This window comes from Adiantum capillus-veneris, chromosome 6, assembly GCF_014529385.1.
Source record: "Adiantum capillus-veneris isolate H3 chromosome 6, ASM1452938v2, whole genome shotgun sequence".
NCBI classification, from domain to species: domain Eukaryota; kingdom Viridiplantae; phylum Streptophyta; class Polypodiopsida; order Polypodiales; family Pteridaceae; genus Adiantum; species Adiantum capillus-veneris.
Window position 1 is genome coordinate 40,838,360 of NC_140936.1, and position 22,706 is coordinate 40,861,065.

General features: G+C 43.6%; 1 protein-coding gene across 2 annotated transcripts; it reads left to right on the forward strand.

Annotated features, from left to right (window-relative positions):
• The first annotated feature begins 7,687 nt into the window (after positions 1 to 7,687).
• Positions 7,688 to 20,929, forward strand: LOC147455392 (uncharacterized). Of its 2 annotated transcripts, XM_086514176.1 has the most exons (6): positions 7,688 to 8,924; positions 9,179 to 9,299; positions 9,527 to 9,702; positions 19,712 to 19,806; positions 20,037 to 20,186; positions 20,504 to 20,929. In XM_086514176.1, exons 1-6 carry the CDS (start codon positions 8,072 to 8,074, stop codon positions 20,648 to 20,650), a joined length of 1,542 nt encoding a protein of 513 aa, XP_086370302.1. In that variant the 5' UTR covers positions 7,688 to 8,071; the 3' UTR covers positions 20,651 to 20,929. The 2 variants fall into 2 exon arrangements, with proteins under 2 accessions (XP_086370302.1, XP_086370301.1); XM_086514175.1 differs by having other exon boundaries at positions 7,690 to 8,924; positions 20,037 to 20,929.
• The last annotated feature ends 1,777 nt before the right edge of the window (positions 20,930 to 22,706 follow it).

Below are 22,706 nucleotides of genomic sequence, written 5' to 3' on the forward strand. Positions count from 1 at the left end.
GTCCTCGACTTCTAGACTCTATCAAGCACTAAACACCTTGTCTACCTGCTTCACTGTTAAAGTGTAAATGGAATGGAGAGACAAATCTTAGAAAAGAACGCTCTAAATACGCACTAGGTCACTCACCATCTAATGATTATATCCCCGACAGTGGCGCCAATGTTAGTGGGTCGCCGCGACAGACGTCTGCAACATAGCTTTTTGGTACTAACATAATGTCAATACTTAAGGAAGTGACTCAGATGGGGCACAAAGCCTCTTTGAGATCGTCAATCTCAAGAAGTGAACCTTAACAAGAAAACACAACAACTCTACAAGCAAACCAGCACTCAAAGATCAGGAAATTTGCATGTGTCTTTTCTCACAACTCTAGGTCATCACGCCATTTTTGGCACTCGAACGGACTCGAAATGCAACGAAACTTTAGGAGGAGGTCTAGGACACCTAGGGGCACTATCCTAGCAAGTCTGGTCGCAATCCAACAAGGTACCCAAATCACGATCCATCATGAAAAAGGTCCTGAAAACTGCAACAAAACTATCCAGAAAGGTCGCCCTATGGTCTAGGAACACTCTCCTATGGTCAAAACGACTAAAAACAACAATTTAAGCACTCAAATCTACAATTAAGACTCACAAAGGCATAGTCGCGAACCACATCAAAACTGACAATGCTTACACTTAATCGAAAGAGCAAAGAGAAAGGAACACAATGCAAGTTTCAGATTTGAAAATGGATTACTCAATCATTAGTTGCAATGATTACAAGTTGGAGCTGCTTCGTAGCTTGAGCGTACGTTTTCAGAGCTCCCTTCTTCTCTAAAGATAAGCCTTCCTTCACATTAAAGTTATTGACCTTTATACCTAGGGTATTCTAAATGGCCAGTGGCCGACTCACATGGACCTTTACAAATATCATTACAGCATTACAACTTAGGGAATTGATCAACTACTCTGGAATCAGGATTACACAGAGTATTACTACACTAGCTCAGAAAACTAATAGAGTACAAATGTGGTGTCCGGCTACGCGTTCGACCAGTCGTGGGCGCTCGTTCAGTCTGTCCTCAAACACCCTCAAAGGTCCTAATGTTTCATCAAATATAAATGGTAGGGAATCAAGAAGAGTTAGACTCGTTTAATTTTCTAAAAGGATTCCAAAATGTGTTCATCGATGACATCCCTATGGACTTACCTCCAAAACGAGGACATGATGACTATCAAATTGAGCTCCTACCAGGAAGCTCACCGCCTAACAAGCCTCCTTATCGAGTTTTCCAAGCTCAACAAGAGGAGATTATGAGGCAAGTACAAGAATTGGTAGACAAAGGAATGGTGAGGCCTAGCTCCTCTCCCTTTTGTTCTCCGGTCCTTCTAGTGCAAAAGAAAGATGGTACACACCGCATGTGTGTGGACTATCGAGCACTAAACCATATCGGTATCAAAATTAGATTTTTTGTACCTCGGGTGGAAAATCTGTTTGATAAGCTACAAGGCTCTACCTACTTAAAAGTAGCTTTCATCAAATAAGGATAGTGAATGAAGATATCCTAAAGACCGCGTTTCGTACAACGTTTGGTCTTTATGAATATTTAGTCATGCCTTTTGGCTTGACTAATGCACCAGCCACGTTCATACGTTTAATGGAGAAAATCTTTAGACCCTTTCACTGGAGTGTTCTTTGATGATATCATCATCTACTCCAAGTCATTGGAGGAACACAAGCAACATCTCCAGGTGAGAGATTCAATACTTAGGTCATATTATCTCTCAAGATGGTATCCGTATGGATCCATCAAAGTTAGAGGTAATAAAAGCATGGCCTAATCCAAGGAATCTACATGAGCTAAGAAGCTTTATTGGTATGTGTGCATACTATAGACGCTTCATAGCAAAATTCTCTCAAATAGCAGGACCATTACATGAATTAACAAAGAAGAACGTTAAGTATTCATGGGCTGCTAAGGAGCAAAATTCTTTTGACAAGCTCAAAGAGAAGCTTACCTCCCAACCAGTCCTTATGCTTCCAGATATCTCAATGCCATTTGAGGTCCAATGTGATGCTTGTGGTGATTGCCTTGGAGCAGTCTTGCTTCAGAGAAGGGCATGCCATAGCATATGAGAGCCGAAGGCTCAATACGGATGAACGGGTCTTGGGCATTTATGAGAAAGAGCTTCTAGTTGTTCTACATGTCCTAAACACATGAAGCGCTATCTACTGGGGACTCCATTTATTTATGAACAGACCACCAAAGTCTCAAGTACTTCATGACGCAAACCAAGCTTTCCGGTGGGTAAATTTTCTTTCGCAATTTTATTTTCATATTGCTCACATTGCTGGTAAGCACAATTAAGTGGCCAATACACTTTCACGACGACCAAAAGTTAATGCGGTGTCTATAGCAACTCGCAATGATCTATCTTCTATGATAGATGAGTATGCTACTGACCCTGATTTTAAAGACATATTGTCAGCCCTTGCTTTGGGGAACAAAGAGGAACCATTCACCTTGCAAAATGGTTATCTTCTTCATGGCAATAGGCTATGTGTTACCCACTCCCTTCGTGAGAAAGTCATGTGTGAATCCCATACTTCTCCCTATGCGGGGCATAGAGGCATTGAACCTACTCTTCAAGGAGTAGAGACATACTTCTATTGGCCTACCATGAAAGTGGACATACAAGAGTATGTTTCAAAATGTGTGGTATGCCAAAAGACTAAGTATGATAGAGAGAAGCAACCTGGATTACTCCAGCCATTGCCAATCCCTAATTCACCATGGGAGAGTATATCCATGGATTTTATCTTTGGATTACCCAAGTCTATCCACGGGAATACGGGAATATGGACAATAGTCGACAGGTTTATTCCTGTCAAAAAGGCTATTAATGCACATCAAATGGCAACTCTCTTCATATCCCAAATTTTCAAACACCATGGATTGCCAACATCCATCATGTCAGATAGAGATCCTAAAATGATAATTAATTTTTGGCAAGGTCTCTTTGAAAATCTAGGTACAAATTGAATTTTTTTTCGTCCTATCACCCACAAACGGATGGCCAAACTGAGATAGCCAATCTTACGATTCTTGATCTACTAAAGACTTATGTTACAGATTAAGGAGGCTATATCTATTTCTCAACAAAGGCAAAAATCTGCTGCTGGTAAGCACAAAAGAGCCTTAACATTCAAAGAAAATGATTGGGTCTTACTTAAGTTTCCCAAGGCTCGATTAGGCAAACGACGGGCAAAAATCCTACTGGCCATCAACAGTATTATGCTAAACTAGGAAAAAGATACTATGGTCCTTTCCAAATTTTGAAGCCAATCAATGATATGGCTTATCAACTCAAGTTTCCCAACCATTGGCTCATACACAATGCTTTTCATGTGAGCCTATTTAAGCCCTACAAAGGAGAGCCCCTAAGTGAACCAATCCTTCGGCATGAAGACAAGGTACTGTGACATGGTAAGATTATCCGACGGTATCCTATTAAGTTAAAAAATTATCATTTTGAAGATGCTAGATGGATGCAAGGAATACAACTTAAGGATAGTATGAACCTTGTCAATGCTTACAATGCTACATTAGAGTAAACAAATGTACATGTTTCTTTTAAATGGCCAATGACTTTGTCTTATAAGACTGATTCTCTTTTTTTGTGCACAAATTTAAGTAGTATGCATGCTTACAATCATGTTTGTGATGACGACGTCTCTTAAACACCAAGTAGAATTTGTCACTCTACTTGGGAGAATGAAATGGACTAAAGAGCAGACATGCTTGCGGCAACTACGTCTCCCAAGCACCAAATGGATTAGTCATCCATCTTGGAATGATGTCGTACGGTAAAAAGGGATCCTCTACCCGCTAAGAAGCATTGACTAATGACTAAGGCTTTATCTCTTCTACCTCATAGTCGAGGACGACTATGATTTCAAGAGAGAGATAATGTCATAAAATCTAATATCTAAACAACCCAAATGATTTTCTCATGTTAAACTGATCATTTAATGTGGGAGAATAGACGGGAACAAGGGTTAGAATATAGACATGTGCTTACGGGTCTATCTCAACACGGGCCCAATGGTAAAGGGGTCCAAATGAGAGATGATCTATCAAAGAGCAAGGGTAGATAATGGAGCATAAAGACCTTAGGTTTAGCTTCATTAAAGATCTCAATGGTTAGTGTTAAAAGTCCTTTGACCTTAGGCAAGCTAGGGTTGTGCTTGAGGTGGGAACCCGGCCCAAGATTGAGGTGCTTGTCGTGCTTGCTGACAAAGGTGCTTGAGATGCTTAATGACAAAGGTGCTCCATGACTAAGGTGCTTGAGGGGCTTGAGGTGTTCCACAAAGTCAACATGATCCCTACTCATGAGGGGGAAAGCCCTCTTTGTAGGAGCTAGAGAGAGAACACACACACCCTCACACAAGGCAAGCTTGGTACAAAGAAAGCAAATAGGACACTTGTCAAGCTCCTCCTCATGTTGCCCTCATAGCGTGCCTAAAGCCTATTGGTTAGCCTCCCGAGGGGTCCAATGATAATTTAGCTAATTTAATTAATTGTGTATGCATTTATCAAGTCCTCTCTCTCAAAGGGGAAAGGGGGACACTTGTCCCAAGGCTACCCTTGTTGCTTGATATGCACTAAGCATGTGATTGGCCAAGCTTGAGGAGGTCCAATCATGTGCAAGATAGTGCTAGAAGAGGGGTCGATCAAAGCAAGGAGGGGGCTAGCTTGGGGGCTATACTCTCCCACACACACACACACACACACACACACACACACACACATACTCATTGTGTGAGTTGCACAATGCAAGAGCTCCATCTCCTTCTCCAAGCTTGTAGAGAAGTTGAGAGCCTACACCAACACTCTTGGCTATGGAATGCAAATCCAACCAAGAGCTATGCTCCAATGCTTAAGCTTGCCATCTTCTCCATCTTCATTACTATGCCATTATGTATGCTAAGCAAGAAAAGTGATGATAAGTGAGCAACTATTTCTTTCTCCTATGAACATTTCTTCTTCCTCTTCCCTATCCTCATTCCCCGCTAGCTCTCTCCACCTTTGAAAGTGTTTGAGGCCATGGGACTAAGGCTGGGGATGGTTAATGCTTTTTCCAAAGTCTATGTTATGCTCGTGATGCATGAAGCTTTCCATCTTCATTGCATCACCTAGGTCACAAGGAACACAAAGATTGTATTGTACCAAATCTCTCTTGATGGGAGAATATATAATAAAAAAGCCTATTGGAGGGGGGACTGGCCCCACATAAATCCTGACCTCAAATGTTGTCAAGTTCTCTCTCTTACAAAAGTATTGTTCATGCCAAGTTAATTAAGTACTACGGTTATGTTGCTACCGCTAATACCCTCTATGTTCTCAAAGTAATCTCACAAAAATGCTCACTCTAATTCTCTTAATTCCGCTATTCTCAAAGTTCATAGGCCATTTCCATTATAGATAGCTTCCCAAAACCTGTAAACCTCCACACAATAGGCCCTAAAAGGGGTTAAAGACCATATCTTGCTCATTTTGCACCCAAACTGGGTCCCCTAAAGGCTGATCGGAAAGCAATCTAGTTGGCTACAAGCTGAGCATCGAATTTTGTCTGTACATTGGGAAATCTTCCCCTAAGGAAACCCGTAAAACATCCATAAGTGGAGCAAATATAGTTGTTTCAAGCTTGTTCTGAACCTAATTGGAGCCCAATTCGCACGACTGGACCCACCTTTTTAGTACTATTTCTTGCGTAAAGTTCATTTGAATCATTGTTCCTATCCACATCTAGCAAACAACTTGACACCTAAAAGTGTCAGCTTAGCAAAATTGCATAAAATGAATGTGATGACTATTTTTCTCACCGTGCCCACAAAACTGGATGATAGCGCTCACAAGACAACCTTGCTTAGGTATCCCTCTAAGTGTAATGCACCTATGTGTGTAGCTTGAGCCCCTCTCTCCTTGAGAGTGCCAAAGGCCTCCTTACATAGAAGTGAAGAGGCTCTAAGTTAGGTTTCCTTGGCTGCTTTGTCCTCACCATGTTCGCTCCTTATGGAAAGAGTCCAAGTGGCAATGAGATGTTTCCGACTCAAAGGTGTGGGATTGAAACCGTGGTTTCTTTTTGTAGGGTAGTAAATTCTTGAGAGGAAAGAAAGGGAATTTGAGGAATGAATTGAATAAAGTAAGTGAGTTGTCGATATGTGCCAACGATGTGGAAAATATCCCATTAAAATTGGAACCTTGCAAGATCCTCTTTGTGAATCCAAGTGGCAGACAGAGAATACCCGAGCTCCAGGTGGAGCGCGATGCGAGCAAGAGCAAGGCAATTGAACAACGAAGTCAACAAAGCAACAAACGACGAAGCTGAGGTGCGGGAGGGATATGGCGATGTGCAATTAGGAGGAAGAGATGAGGAGCTGTGGGCATCTCCTTCTCTGTTTGCAAAGAAAACACAGTAAAAGACAACATTCAGAGAGGGCTTGAGCGGTTGCGTGAGTTGGAGAAAGGGAAATCACAAGTTTCCTCGTGTTTAAGCACTAGGTTTGGGTTTTAGATTTCCTCTTTGATACTTAAGACGAAGGAGAATTAGCGATGATTCCACCAAATAAAATCGAAGATGAGTCGTATAGAGTAGGTAGCCATTATGTTGTACCCATTTCAAAAAAAGAAAGAAAGCGAACTAGCGACGATACCACATCATCACTGAAAGGAATAAAAATGAAGAGAGGGGGAAGGAATGGACAAACAGGAGGTGGAGGCGGGTACAATGCAGCAAGCTGAGGCAAGGGTGAAGTAGCACAAGGTTGAGACGACGACGAAGCACACTGTTGGGCAGGCGCAGACTTAGTTTGTTTTTTTTATAAACTTTATGAATCGATTGGATTTGCAACATGGGCGTTGGTGCATATGGTTTGACTTGAGACTTTCATGCTCAGCACGCTGAGTTTGATCCTTGCCCTAGCCTTTTGCAGGGTGAGGTTTCGAGAAGGTTGAAAGGGTGGAGCGATGAGATTCGCACACGAATCTGCGATGAAATGAATATAATGAAGGATCTGTCAGAGGGAGACATCTATACTATTATAAAAGGGGGAGAGATTCCAATCCCCCTGACACGTGGCGGCTACTCCTTGATCCGACCTTTGTGCCTTGTAGCTCCGACGAGACAGGGGACTGAGCACACACACACACACACACACACAGACAGAGAGAGAGAGAGAGAGAGAGAGAGAGAGAGAGAGAGAGAGAGAGAGAGAGAGTGAGAAGAAGAAGAAGAAGAAGAAGAGGATTTTAACGCCGTAGGAAACTATTCCAAGAGACCTCAAAGATCTATTTGAGAGAGAGAGAGAGAGAGAGAGAGAGAGAGAGAGGCCTCCTGCCACACTAGTGAATATAATGAGATGGAGGCACGATAAAAATTTGCATCTATTCTGTTCATCAACCTCAACACTAAGTAACACCTATGCAAAGTAACGATCGAAGTTGGGGGCGGGATCTCTAGGCACACTAAACTTGGCCAGCGCGAAAAATGAAGCGTGCTGCCAAAAAAATGGGTGGCACTAAACTTGGCCAGCACGAAAAACGAGGCACACCGGCGCACTTAGTGTTGAGGGTTCATCAATGTTCAATACTAGGCTTCAAGTTTGGTGCAGCTTATTTAGAACGTTGATATAGTGCCCCATCCAAATTGATAGGTGCCTCCTCATTCCTCTCTCTCTCTCTCTCCGCGCGCGCGCGCGCTTGACGTTCTTCTCTCGTCGTAGGCGCCCACAAAACAGCAGAGACTGAAAGCCGAGACAGAGGAGAATTTGAAAGAGCGAGGGGGGAAGAGATTTGAGAAACAGGGGCGCGCAAGTAACGAGAACTCAATTTATGGGCATTTCGTCTTTGCCTTTGGCTCGCACGATCGCCCACATGAGGAAGAAGAGGAAGATGCAAGTGCGCATTTGAGGTATTGGATCCCCTGCTTCCCCCCCTCCTTGCATCAAATGGTTGCTTCCAGCAGCAGCAGCAGGAAACAGAGGAGGGGGAGGGCTTGTTGCTCTGCTGCTCTCTTGTACCACCATGACAGGCCCTGCCACATCCCCAAAGCCTTTCGACAGCCTTGTCCTCAGCAACCTTAGCAGCCCGCGATTCGACATTTCAGACTTCCTCAAAACTCCTACTGATGGCAGCCCCAAAGAAAAGGAAGCGGAAGAAGATGATGCGCTGTTCTCCACATTCCAGGGCTTTACTCTCCCCTCTGTCCCCTTCATATGTGCACCCCCACTCGCTGCTGCAGGGTGCCCGCAGTCTCACGTTCATCATCACTTGCACAATATCACCACTCCTGCTCCCATTGCAGCAGCTGCCCCCCCTCCCTCAGTCCCTGATTCGCATGGGCGTGAGCATCCAGAAGGCGATTCTAGTGCAGCCCCTCTTCTCTTTGAGGACTGCAAAGGTGCTGACTTCAACATGGACCATGTTTTGAATCATGGAGAACTCATTCCTTTCGATGATTACATTGATGGTGTCTTGGATGGTGGAGATTCATTTTCCATCTTCAATGATGTCAATTACAACACTTCAGTGAGTTCGAATGCAGCATCCAACTTGGGCTATGTTCCATATCTTTCTGCGGAAAGTGGGATGATGATGCTGCCATCACTTTCTGGGCCTTCTGTTAGTTTGTATGCCCCGCCCGAACCATATCTAGGTTCTGAGGCAGGAAGTCTTGTGGAAGTTGGAGACCATGTTCTAGTCGGTCTCGATCATAGAGCATCTACCTCAGGTGCACCCAGTTCCTTGCTATACCCTAACAGTCAACTGGATTGGGGTGTTGCAAACCACGGTGCCCCTTTTTCTGGCCACCTTGGGCAACCTGGCTCATTGCAATGTGAAAGTTGTCAACTTTTGCGGCGAATAATCCATTCGAATGGTAGGTAATTTTTTAAGCAGGTACTGAAAATTGTAGCTAAATTTACATAGGTGTATTAAAACTATGCGCGCACAGAATTAATGAGAATGAACCTGGAGCTTTATCTGCACATACAGGATACAGAATTTGGATACACATGTTTGAATAGCATTTCTTTCAAAGTTTCTTGTGCAACACATGTCCATTGTCATACTTGTATGCGCTTTTGAATAATTCCATTGTCTTGTTGTCATAAAGGCAGACCATGTGTGTAGGTGTACAAGACACAAAGCTTGAGATTCATGGGCGACATGGCCAAAGCTACCATGCTGTATTGCAAACGAGATTTTGTATTGATGATGGGTTTCCATCCACACTTGAGCAACAAATGGTTGAGTAAGTAACTTGAGATTGGCATGCTCTGTGCTCTTGACATTGAATGCTCAATAAAAGATCATCCACCACAGCTTGTTTGCAGTGGTTTCGATGTGTGGGTGAGTTTGAATTTAGTGGTGCCAGACTACAGGAGGCACATATGTATAGATAATATACAGTGGCTAAGAAAAAACATCCACATGTCCCTACTGATGGCTTGTTCTGAAGCTCGTCATTTCAACTGACAGCTTTCCAGTGGGTAACTCAGAGTATGTCAAGCAATTTCTGTTGCAGTACAGCATGTTACGCAGCAAGGAGGGCTTTATACTTAGGCATGATTCTCTTCAGGTTCCCATGGATCTATCTTGCATTGCATCTGAGCGGCTGATGGGTGGACCAAACATGCAGATGCTTAATCAACCAGGTGTGATTCTATGACCTGTGCGTGTGTATGCTATGTGTTATGCATTTATACAAGTGTCCATGTGCATATAGATATGCATGTTATTAGGTGTAAGGATGTATATGTTCATGTCACACATCATGCGCACACACACACACACACACTCACACACACACACACACACACACACACACACACTCAAATACACCTTGTTTTGCTAAGAAAAAACATGCTTATGTTAGACCTTGTAAAATTTGTGCTGTTTTTTAAAATATAACTTGCACAGTTTGATGTGTCTCTCCATTGCTTGTAATTCTTTTGGGGTGTTTTGTGACGGATACATCTTCTACGTATCTATATCACTGCTTACTTGGATTCACACACAAACACACATGCCACCCATCATCATTGCTGTAGATCTGGAGTATTTTCTTGTTTTATGGGTAGTGGCTTGCGAGAATTCAGATTGTACAGCATATTTTCTGTATTTCTGCACGTTGTAACCTATGTGTATAGAGAGACGTGAGCGGGTGTTTGGGTCTCTTTTTCACATGTTTTATCATACTCAGAGTGAAACAAATAGGCATATCCTCACACCGTAATGTCTGAAAATAAAGAAATGGGATCTATTTTGCTTCAAATATTTGGAGATTTGGCCATCTTAAGAATGAGTAAATGGAGGTTTTTGTTCAAGGGCTTAGAAGTACAAAATTTACAAGTGTAGACTCTGCAAATATTGGTAGCTCAATGTAGCTACAAGGTGAAATTTGAACACTTCAATATTGACATGTAGTAAGGTTCAAGAATTGCCCCCCGTACTAGGGCAAACACAAATAGGACAACAAATTCAACAAAATGAACTAGGTGACAAGTGGACGACGATATTTACTTCTTGTTTGATGAACAAGATTGTACATGGGAAGCAACATAAAGAGGCTAGTCCAAAGCACTCTACATGGGAGGCTACTACGGTTTTTGAGTTGGTTCACACTGACCTTTGTGGACCCATACCGACTTCATCCTTAGGCAGAGCTGTTGGTGAATGATTTCAGCGGCTTTACTTGGGTCTACTTGCTCAAGCACAAGGACGAGGCTTTTTAAATCTTCAAGAATTGGCGTACAATTGTGAAGGAGTCGTCCAACAAGCAATTGAAGACTATTTGTGCGGACAAGGGTTGAGAGTTTACCTCCAATGCTTTTGTACAATTTTGAGTGGGCCATGGCAGCAAGCAAGAGCTTGCGAATGTTGGATCACCTGAAAGAACGGAGTAGTGGAGTGGAAGAACAGGATTGTGTTAAGGATGGTGCGGACAATGCTCGAGCATCTAAATTTGCTGAAAACCTTTGAGCTGAGGCAGTTGCGAGAATGGTCCATACCCTCAATCAGGCTCCTACGACTTTACTCCCTTGATAGACTCCCACACTCTGCAAGTCTACGAGATAAAGGATGGCGCGGACAATGCTCGAGCATCTAAATTTACTGAAAACCTTTGAGCTGAGGCAGTTGTGAGAATGGTCCATACCCTCAATGGATCCTACAACTTTACTCCCTTGATAGACTCTCACACTCTGCAAGTCTACGAGATAATGCCTTGCGCTCTCTCTACATTTGGAATTCTCTATACATTGAGTCCAATAATGAGATGGCTTGTTGCATGCCTTGTCCCATGGTGTGAAAGATAATGACCTTGGTCTTCCCAAGGTTCTCTGTGAGGCCTCTCAGTGTACCAAAATTATCTAATGTGCTGTTGTAGATCTCCTTGAGACTCGGAAACAAATTTAATATCATTCAGGATAGAGCATAAGATGGGCCTAAGTATTGCTAAGTCGATTCCATCTCCACCATGATGAGTAATAAAGTCGACTACCTCATCCATGTTTAGTCCAAATATTGTGGGGACAATGGGCATCTTGGCTCTCCCCAATACCTGCTCATACTAAGCATAGATACCCCATGTCATGTTTGAGAGAGAGAGAGAGAGAGAGAGAGAGAGAGAGAGAGAGAGAAAGAATTGAGATTTTACCTCATAGAAACAATCCAAAGAGACCTCAAAGATCTATACGGTGAGTCTTGAACTCAAGACTTGATACTCCAAAGGGAATTGGGATAACCAATCTACCTGGTGATCAAGGTTGGACGAGTCCGTACGTGCTGGATCTGTTCTGTACTGTACACGGACTGATCGTATTGTACTTTTTTTTTTCATTTAATGCGCGGCCTTATTGCAGCAACTAGGGTCTAGACATTTTCACATATTTCAGCAAGGTGTTTTTATTTAGGTATGCTCTATTAGGAGCCATTTTGGCTTGACATTTGTTACGATTGTGGGTCGCTCCTTATTAGCGGTTGTGGGCTACTTGAAGCAATGTTATGTTCACACTTTTGACTCTTTATTATGTAGTATGTACTCTTTCATTGTTCAGTTGTTAGCAGATACTTTCATTGATAAATGCTTGAAGGTTTTTTATTGTTCATTTGTCACCAAATATAAATGTTTAATGTATGTTTTACATGATCGATAGTACTTGGTACTTGGCTATTGAATCTCCAGTTGATAATGTGTAGTAATGTGTCCCCAAGTAGTTTGTATGATATACATTTTCTTAATCTCTAATGAGGAATGGAATTTTTTTAAAAATGTTCTCTCATTTACCTGTTTTAACAAAGGTACGTATTTTTACGTACATAAAAAAATTATCCATACGGAACGACGTACAGTACGTACAGGTACATTACATATGGTACCACCTTGCTGGTGATAGAAAAGTTATTCTAGTTTCCTCTTATTATTCTCACACACACACACACACACAGAGAGAGAGAGAGAGAGAGAGAGAGAGAGAGAGAGAGAGAGAGAGAGAGAGAGAGACTATCTCTGTTGAAGGTGATGCGAACCCTATACTTGCTGAATCGATGCGAACCCTAAAAGAATAGACACGGTGTGAAACCTAAGTTTGTAGTAGCGAGACGAATCCTAAATCTGCCCTTGCGTGTGCGAGATTGCTGGCCTCGACTATCTGTAGCTTTCGTAGTAGCGTGGGTCGTGGAGAAGGTGCCTCTGACCAACGACCTGCTATGACCCACTTGTAATCCCTTTTGGCTACCCTGAGCCTGTCCTTGCGCCCTACTGCCGTAGCCTTGACTGGCTTCCTTTAATTTGTTTTTCCTAGTAACCTCTGTTTATATGAAGACCGGCTGTGCGAGTGCCACCCTCTTATATTTGCTCCATTGTTTGTACCCATCTTCATTTTTCTTTAAGCCTGTTTTTTATTAGAATTGACCGCTCGAAGATGGGGGAGTTTTACATTTGTGATGCCTTCGTTCATGCTACCAAAGGTGGTTTATTACCACTCTCCCTCATTTCTGACAACAAACTTCCCAAGAAGGGCTCTGCTCTATTGTGCTCGGTTTATGATCCCCAACCCCCCCTGAGAACAAGGTAGACTGACTTGCCAGGCTACTTTGGGCTATTTGAGTGTCCCGCCCTGACCAAAGAAAGTTCCTGATCAGCCTCTACCTGGTTGATACAGGAGCTCGAAAAGATCCAACAAGATGTAATGTACCACATAGTAGCCAACAACACCTGGTTGGCCACTACAACTCTGCCTGGCAAAGAAGAACTCCAATCTGACAACTTCCTCTTGATGAACAGGAGGAGGGGAGCAATCTGCTGCTTAGGAGACAAGTCCAAGCCAACCTGATAGTGCAAGTATCGAATTGCAGTCCCTGGGGGGATCCATCTAAAACCCTCACTGGCAGCCAATTAGGCGTAGCAACACTGCCAACCGAGAAAGCCATTGTCTTCCTCCAGCTGACCAGTGCGCTTGATGCACAACGAAACGTCTCTAGAGCCTGCTCACACCTGTGCAGGTTGGCCTCCTGGCCCTCCAAGTACAAAGTTGAGTCGTCTGCAAACTCAACATCCACTAGCTCATCGCCTGGAGTAGGGAACGCTAAGCCACGTAGACCAACCTGTTGCAAAACCAAGAATGTGATCATTGCCTCAGCATAGAACAAAAAGAGAAAGGGGGCAAGAGGGCAGCCCTGCTTGACCGAACGTGTGAGCATGAAACGATCTCCTCTACCCCCTGCCAAAAGCACCTGACAGTGTGCACGTTTGTAGAGAGTTGACACACCTCTGATCCAAGCATCTGAGAAGCCCTTCCTGTGTAGAGTGCCCTCCAAAAAGTCCCAATCAACACTATTGTAGGCCTTCTCAAAATCGAGAAGAAGTATCACCGGATCCTCACCACGGAGGCGCGCAAGGGCAGATGCCTCCCAAAAAGTGAAGATGTTGTCAAGGATACTGCGCTCCTTGACGAAACCTGTCTGGGTCCCATGTATAATGCTCTCTAGAAGTGGTTGAATCCTCAAGCTCAGAGCCTTAGCTAGAATTTTGTAGGCTGACTTGAGGATGGTGATGGGTTGCCACTGCTGAATCTCATTCAAGGAGCCACCCTCCTTGGGAATGAGGTAGATCAAGCCCTCACTCATGCTGTTAGGCATCGCTCCTGTGTGTAAGATGTACTGAAAAGCGTTGCAGAGGTCTGAGCCAAGCAAGTCCTAGTACTCTAAGAAAAAACTGGGAGTCAAACCATCCTCATCGGAACAACTACCTCGGGGAAGTGCTCTGAGGGCCGCATGGAGCTCCTCTAGTTGAAGAGTCATCTCAAGTCTGTGGCACATCTCCTCAGTCACAAGGCAAGGCATTTGTGCCCAAACGTGCTCTCTGCATGCATCCCGACTCTCTGAGTGAGGTTCTGCTGCCAACAGTTCACGGTAAAAATCAGTAGCAACTGCACGATATGTTCACAATTTGATGAGTTTGTATGTGAGATTAGCATTGACTACACCTTGCTGTTGTCTGATTATGCCTCTGTTTTAATGACCTTGTGCTCTCGGCAATTGCTCTGTGATCAGCCTCTCTCTACAAAACGTCAGCTACACATCAATAGTGCCTATCTTTCACATGAGACGTTTCGCGAGATGATTGAACATGGTCTTCCCCATCTGGTCACCCAAATGCATCTTGATCTTGATACTGCTTGGTATCGTTTCATTGTGCACGTGCAAAGTGTGATTTAGGATTATGGCAAGTGCTACATGTTGCAGTTACGTGGGGATGCTGAGGACGCCAAACATGTTTACCAAGAGCTCCAATATTTGGCTGATAGGCGCCTATTGATTGAATGTGAATGAGGGCTTTGTGAGGCTCGTGTATGTTTGCAATATAATGATAAATGCAAACTAGATAAATGGTAGGCTCGCATTCAACATGGAGCGTTTGTAGATAAGGGATGTGCCTCGAAATAGTTTTTTAAGCACCTACACTTTTCAAGGCCTCTCAAACCATCAAGTGGGTTATGCTTCGATTGGGCTCTTGGACAGCCTCAAGAGGTGAGCTTGCTGATGCCATGGCTTCACATTTTGGGAATGTGTAATCGCGGATGATTACTCTTTTTTCAAGAAGGGGGGAGCGCTGATACCACTATAACGGGAGGGCACCACGTGCCAACAGAAAAGAACAGATTGAAGAACTGTAAGCACTTCAAATAACACCAAACTGAAAGAGGAGTTCCACCCCAAGAGAGCATTGGTCCCAAACCTTGGTGCCCCTTTCGGTATTTCTTTATATTGCTTCACCAAAGTACAACTGTGCGGACTCTGGGACTCTGCTTTGCTTCACCTCCCGGTCGAGTGCCAGAGGAAGAGCCAAACCCATGTTTTTAGAGGCCCTTGGCCTCTCTACAAAGCAGTACATGAAAAGCACTAACTCTAAAAGCATCTGGCCTCCAAAAAGCTGCCAGCGTGAAACAAGGAATTTCGTACACATGCCACGTCAGCATTCTGCATCGTAGAACACGGAAATCTATATTGTTGCCACGTGGCATTGGCATCGTGAAATCTTGGTGCAATTCGTACAGCGTGTCAGCGTGAAATCTGTGATCGTCGTACAGTCATGCCACGTCATCAATTTGATGTTGTTTAGTCTTTTGGGTGTGTGAGGTGCTTTATTTTAATGTTTTAAAGGCCTAGAAACTTGGGCCCCCATCGGACGGGGTCTCATAAGCTGGTGGGAACTTCTCTTAAAAAATAGGCCACTCGGCAAGACTTTTCAAGTTGGTAAAACTTCTTCTGTTGGTTCTTCTCTCAGTCTTCCGGCCCCTCGGCAGGGATTTGTAGGTCAGCTAGGGTTGGGTTTGGGAAACCCCAATCCGTCGGGTCTTCAGTGGCTTGACATGTCAGCAGTTTGTGATAGAATGTATTTGCTGCTCTTCCTCTGGCTTCCGTTGAAACTCATCATGCACGCCAACTTTTGCTATCTACGGTGCATTCAATTATCTTGCCTCAAGATGCACAAGCAATGGAGGTGGATTTTATTGAAAAATGAATTGCACTTAGCTGTACTTGCTCTTGGTCAATGGCGTTCCCTTGGTTGGGATGGGCTCACTGGAATTTTTCATCTCCTTCTGGGAGTGCTTAAAAGAGCCTTTGCTCTACGTGATCAATGCGGCGTGGACTAAGCAGAACTTGCTTTTATCTTAGAAAGAAGGCTTGGCTGAAATTATGACCCAAACAGGCGCTTTGTGAGCATTTCTCACATTGGCGGCCGATCACTCTTATGCCGATCATATACAAAATATTGGCTAAGATGATTGTACATCGCATCAAGGAGCCTCTTTGTGTGGGTATCCATTTGGCTCAGTATGGCTTCATCTCTCCTTGCCAGATCATGGATAATTTGGTTAAGTCTTTTATATGGTCCAATGGGATTTCATTGCAGACACAATGCGCATGTAAGGTGCAACGGAAGTGAATGTTGAACTTTGCTCAAGATGAGTGCTCCGAACTGTGCTCAAGGGTTCCTTTTACTTACGGAAGGGAGAGCCTTCCGTTCCTTTAGTGAGAGAGTGCAATGGACACAAACAAAGTGGTGAATACTATGAATGAAGGTGCTAAGATTGAGAGATAGAGAGAGAAGAATAGGATACCAGATTGTTGTCAAACCCTCCTCCAAAGGCCCCACTTTCTATGGCGAGAGCGGTCTACTATTGATTGCACAAATCTCTACAATGCTTGGACTTGCCGACGATGTCGATGACGATGAGGACGATGACGAGACGGGCTGAAATCTGAGAAGGCTAATGGCTGAAATCTGCAAATCTTTATCTGCTCAATTCTGACTCTATGTCGGTGATGACGATGCAACGACGACGCGCTGAAAACGCAGATGCTGAAATCTGCGTTTTCCGGGCTCAAACTGTAAACTTCGCCGGATCTGACCGTGCGGCGAGGATCTGCTGCGGGAAGGTGAGATCTGTGAGGTTTGGGACTTCTTCTGCGGGTTCTAACTGTTGAAAACTGAAAATGCTGGCCTATGGGCTGATTCTGTCGTGAAGATCTGCAAAAAACTCTGAGGTTGATTTGCAAACCAAAAACGCTATGGGCTGAAATCTGTCTTTGCTGAGGAAACTTCTAACGCTAGGGCTGATCTGCTGTCGCTGGGGAATCTGCTATCGCTAGGGCTGATCTGCTGTGTCTTGTGGTCGCCGAGGCTGATCTGCCATGCAAAAACGCCAAGGGTGATCTGTGGTTGCAGAACGCTAAGTCTGCTGGGGTCCTGCTGAGAAGGTGCCTGTTGAACCGAAGTTCCTACTACCTCTTCTGCCAAAAAGTGCTAGCGCTAGGTTTCTATATATACAAACTTAGTAAATTTGCCCTACCTAGCTCCCAACAAAAGTCACTTAAAAATAAGAAGTGAAAAATGTCAAAAATAGGGAAAATAGGTTTTGCTCACTGGAAAATGCCCGTGATGGATTCTAATGGTAATGCGGATCATCATGTTGTGTGCAACCAGAGGATATGCATCTACTCTAAGTGCCTGGGCATGCACGGTTTGCGAACAGACTCACAAAAGTGCCAGAACACTTGCTAATCTAGATTGAGTGGACTGACGGAACCCTTGTCATGAAGTAGCTTGTCCACGGACACGTAGGGTTGGATGTGTCACGTGACAGCGCACCCTTGGATTCGGTCCAAAATTAGCAAATGTTGTATATTTCTTGTATGCTCATAGATGGTGAGCTGACTAATCCTTGACCACTTGGATGCTTTGTTAGGCTAGGTTACCCCTTCAATGCCCTTATTGTATGCCGTTGCAACTCATCCCTCGATGTTACATTTGGATCACTCGACTTCGAGTGGTCGTCTTCACGGTTTACAACTACCCTTTGGGAATGACTTCACAGGGAAGGCTTTTGCCAATGACTGGTTCATGCCTTGCAATAACCAGGATGATATGCGAGAGATTATATAGGCATTAAATATGTTTGGGCTTGCAGAAGGCGTTAAGGTCAATTTCCAAAAATCCAAACCCTTGCCTCTTCATGCGCGTGACTGGCATCATCTTTTGTGGCCTAGAGATATACTTGATCCGCATGTGATTGTCAGACACTCTGGGTATCCTATGGCTGGAAGGTGACCAATACTCAGCAAGTGGATTGGGATATGCAATGCTTGAATGTCAAATTGCAGTATTGAAAACTGTCCACATGGCCGTTACATGTTTGGCTCCGTATTGTCAAGAGCATCATGATGGCATATGTTCAGTTCTACTTGTTGTGCTGCATTGGCCTCGTCCTTGCCTCACATTGCATATATATGATATTTTATCTCATTTGTGGCGCGCTAACTCTCAAAAGAAAGGGCTCCGCTTGTTATCAATGAAGAAACTTTGCACGCTAAAGCGTTTTGGGGGGATTGAATATTTTGGACCTTCACCGCCACGCTCATGCGAGTAAAGCCATGCTATTACCTACTCTTGTGCAACAGTCTCAGCCATGGACAATCATGAATGCCTCACTATGTCAGCATGTTACCACTTCTGCCTTTGGCAGACCTCTCTTTGGGACTTGTGTTTAGCAAGATGGTTGGTCATATTCCTGGTTGATCGGTTACCTCTAGCTTACTTCTTGCTCGGAAAGTTGTTGCGGCTCATCTTTCAGGGCGTGGCAAACAACAACTAGATGTGAATTCGCTACGCTTGGAAGTTGGAAAGCATTCACTGGAGTATGGCATTCTCTCTTACTCTTGTTGACGGGTCGCCATGCCAAGCATACTTCCTGTTTTGTCGAGGCATACGCACGGTGGATGATGTGGTTGATTCGCCTGGGAATGCTTCGTTTTTCTCAGGCAGCTGCATTATCGTCAGATTTGGAGTTCGCTTGAGCACATGCTTTCTTGCCCATTCCGCCACTGGCCAACGGATGGCGTACGCCAGATTGGATTTTATGGGACACCTTTTGCTGCCATTTCTGATCAAATGTGGAGAAAGGTTCTTACTGCAATTTGGAAGAGCCATTTGTCTCTGAAGGAACGTCTGTTTCTATGGTGTTACTTGTTGGGAGTTCTCCCTGTTGGAATTCTCCTTAGCGCACATCACATCAGCTCCTCTCGTTAGGTCAGATGTTCAGCTTGTGATGAGACTGTCAAGACACCTGCTTTGGGATTGTCGCTTTACCCGGGACTTCCTTGACTGCATATCAGCAGGTCTGCGCCTCTGCTTTCCATCAGTAGTTTTCCACAAGCGATTTTAGGCTTTTGGCATTCTCCCAACTTCCCTTCAACAATTTGCAGATTTCTTCACATGGGTCAGATTCTGGTCTCTATGGTCTTTGTGGCGCCAATGCAATTTTTGCATGTTCCATTAGCATGATGCAGATCTCTTTCCTTTGTTCAGATTTCAATTAGGCAATCCTTACATTTTGCCCTTGATGTTGGGGACATATCCCCGGATATCCTACAGCTCTTATGTTTGCTTTTAGAGCCTTCTCATTACAGAACACTAATTTGTTCTTCCCTTTGTATCTGATCTTTCTGATGGGGTTTCCTCACTTTGAGGTTTCCCACTTGTAAATTAAGCAAAAAGATTTACCAAAAATTGTGTTTGTGTGTGTGTGTGAGAGAGAGAGAGAGAGAGAGAGAGAGAGAGAGAGAGAGATTTGTGTTTGTGGTGGCATTTTGTATCAGGACAAAGTAAGTTGACTAATGGCAACTGCAGCACTGATCCTGCTGATCCGAGTGCCCTTCCAGTGAAGCCTCCCAAAAGCAATGCTGCTGCCCAGGTTCTTATTGAACTTGTGGCCTACATATCTCTAATTCACTCAAGTCCACTATTTTTTTCGAGATATTCGGCTTCAGTAATCTAATACGCAGATGAAGGGTTCTTCTTCGAAAATCTCATGTTGTGTCGATGATGTATTTTTTGTTGTGGCGCATGATGCACACCTTATTTTGTAAGGTGGTTTGCACTGACCTTTGACCTTCTTTGAGCGTGGCTAATTGGCATGTACAGAGGGAAAGGACAGGGAAATTGAAGATGTCAGATCTTGCTCAATTCTTCCATTTGCCCATCAATGCTGCAGCGAAGGAGCTTGGAATCTGTCCAACCGTCCTGAAGAAGATTTGCAGAAGGAACGGAATGCGCCGGTGGCCCCATCGCAAGGTCATCATAGCAACCATGATGCTTGATAGGAGCACAATCACATTACTTCGTTGTCTCACAATAATCATTTCCTTTAACGGTGAATTTAGGCTTGTCCTGGATTCATCCTTGTATATCATCCTTGTATATCATCCTTCTGCTGAAGGTTGCATCATTGATCACCGCTCGCCGTGCTTGCCATGTTGGAAGTAATTCATTGGTCCTTGCAGCAACCCACATGTGATTGAGTCATTGGCTCTCCACTCTGGTAGTCATGCTCATCACAAAAGAGTTAAAACGACGACTTGTTTGAAAGCCTCTTTTTATTATGTCAATAGATAAAGAGTATAGAGCGGATAATAGCGACACTAGAGCAAACTATTGCTGAAGGAGCTGGGCAAGGAGATGAAAGCATCCGTATGGAAATTGCGATGCTTAGAAATGAAAGAGCGCAGCTGTGTGCAGGCCTTCTCGGTGAAAAGTGAATGTGTGTCAAATCAAGTGGAGATTGTACCATACAATACCATGTACATAAGGAAAAGCATACAAGACATGGTGACATAGTCCATATGGCAGCTAAAGCCCAGAAGCACCGCATTTGTGATGATTTGTGCAAAGGGTTTGCTCATTTTTTTTGGCTTCATTGCTTACCGGAGGCATGTACATGAACTGAGAGTTCCATGATATATTGTTCATCCAGAAGGGTTTTACCATCTGGATTGATAAAGAGCTTATAATAAAGGATGCTGATCAGTTTGTGAGTGTGGAAATTTTAATATAGGGAAGTGCAGTCAGTTCCAAAGCCACAAAAAAACACTCTCAATTATGTTAGGCGGTCCCTGCTCAAAGATATATAATGAAAGCTTATGCGCCCATCACCATAGGCTAACTCATGAGGAGTTGAGATGCTTTGTGCTCTCTCCTAGGCGCTTGTAAAGGCGATGGTAGATCTCTCTCTCTCTCTCTCTCTCTCTCTAGAGTATGTTTGTAATACATGCAAATCCTAAATTAATTGTACAATAGGATGACATTACCAAATGAAAGCCTCGTCTCACAGCTACAATAGCTCTCATATGTTTGTGATTAAGTTTTTTGGTGTACGGACACCCTAATGTCTACCCAGGATTTTTTGATGGATTGCAAAAACTTTCCAAAGAATAGAAAGCCTTGAATGTACTTACACACAATGCAATATATCCTTGCAACCTTGTGTGCACAAAAGTATACAAACAAGTGCCTCACGATGTGCATTTGCCAAGCCCATGATGTGCAAAAGTGCAAGATTTGTTAAAGTCATGAAGCTGGCTAAGTTCAATAGCATTGAGAAAATAATAAATTGCATGGATCTTAATCACAACAAAGGTATATATCATAAGCAATTGATGAGACTTGCTCTAGTGGCAGGCATAGAGAACTTTTAAGAACTGCCTACATTATCCATAAAACCTAACTTATTATGGTCCTCAATTGCCTCTCTTACAACAGACCATTTGTAAGAGAGGCAATTGAGGACCAACCAAAAACCAAGTGTTGGCATTCTCTATTCATTTGAAATCCAAGTGTCTCCTACCATGTCATGAGACCAACCACAAACTTCATAATTGGCATGATACTAATATGGTAGGACACATTTGGTGAAAATTGGGTGGACGTAGACATCAAATTTGTGAGGTAAGTGGAAAAAAAGGTAGGCCCCAACTTTCTTTTTTGTTTTTGGATGCACCAAAGGGCCCATAGAGGGATGTGCTTATCCCTTCCAAATATGAGCTTCGAAACATGGTTGGGCAAGGGCCGTGTACCATCGGGCAAGAGCTACGCGTAGGCATTGCCATGTGCACCTAATGGATGCACCACATGCTGGGAATGACAGAGAGAACTCGTAGCAACTAGCTACGAACCTCCTCCTCGAGTGACCCACCCCAGGAGGAGGATGCACTCGAGTGTCCAAGTGCAAGTGCCCTAGCAGTGTGAACACTAGGTGAGCATAAGGTGTCCCTCTAGAGGTGACCCAACGCGGGATTTGAACCCACAACTTGTAGGCTGACAGGCCAAAGCCTTACCATTAAACCAACTCTTTGGGGACTTGTAGCAACTATTTTTACACAAGTTTGTTTGAAATTATGATTCCTTCCCAAGCTATATTTGTAGAATGAATGAGTTTCTTGGTGGATTCACTTAGGGTTATTGTATGGTAACATGTGAGTGTAAGGGAGAAGGGTTATACAAAGGAGAAAAAGTGCATGTCACTAAGCATGTTTCTATCCATACGGGTAAAAAGGGGCATGACGTCCCCATATTATTCCTAATGACTCAAGTAGGGTTCAAATTTACAAACATACATAAACGATCATGTTTAAATGGGAGACATTATAAATATAAGTGAAATTACCAAAATACCCGTCTAATTTGTCATAATTCGCAAAACACCCCTCAAATTTATAAAAATTCCCAAAACACCCTTGTATCTAGTTTGGTTGGTTTGTTCAAAATTTTCTAATCTTTATTCCTTTTTGACAATTAGATCTGTTTTTGCGTGCTTAG

Coding starts and splice junctions, on each gene's coding strand:
- LOC147455392 (XM_086514175.1), top strand. CDS start 8,072: ATGACAGGCCCTGCCACATCCCCAAAGCCTTTCGACAGCCTTGTCCTC. Junction 9,300..9,526: donor CTTGAGCAACAAATGGTTGA/GTAAGTAACTTG, acceptor TTCAACTGACAG/CTTTCCAGTGGGTAACTCAG. Junction 19,807..20,036: donor AAAGCAATGCTGCTGCCCAG/GTTCTTATTGAA, acceptor TGGCATGTACAG/AGGGAAAGGACAGGGAAATT.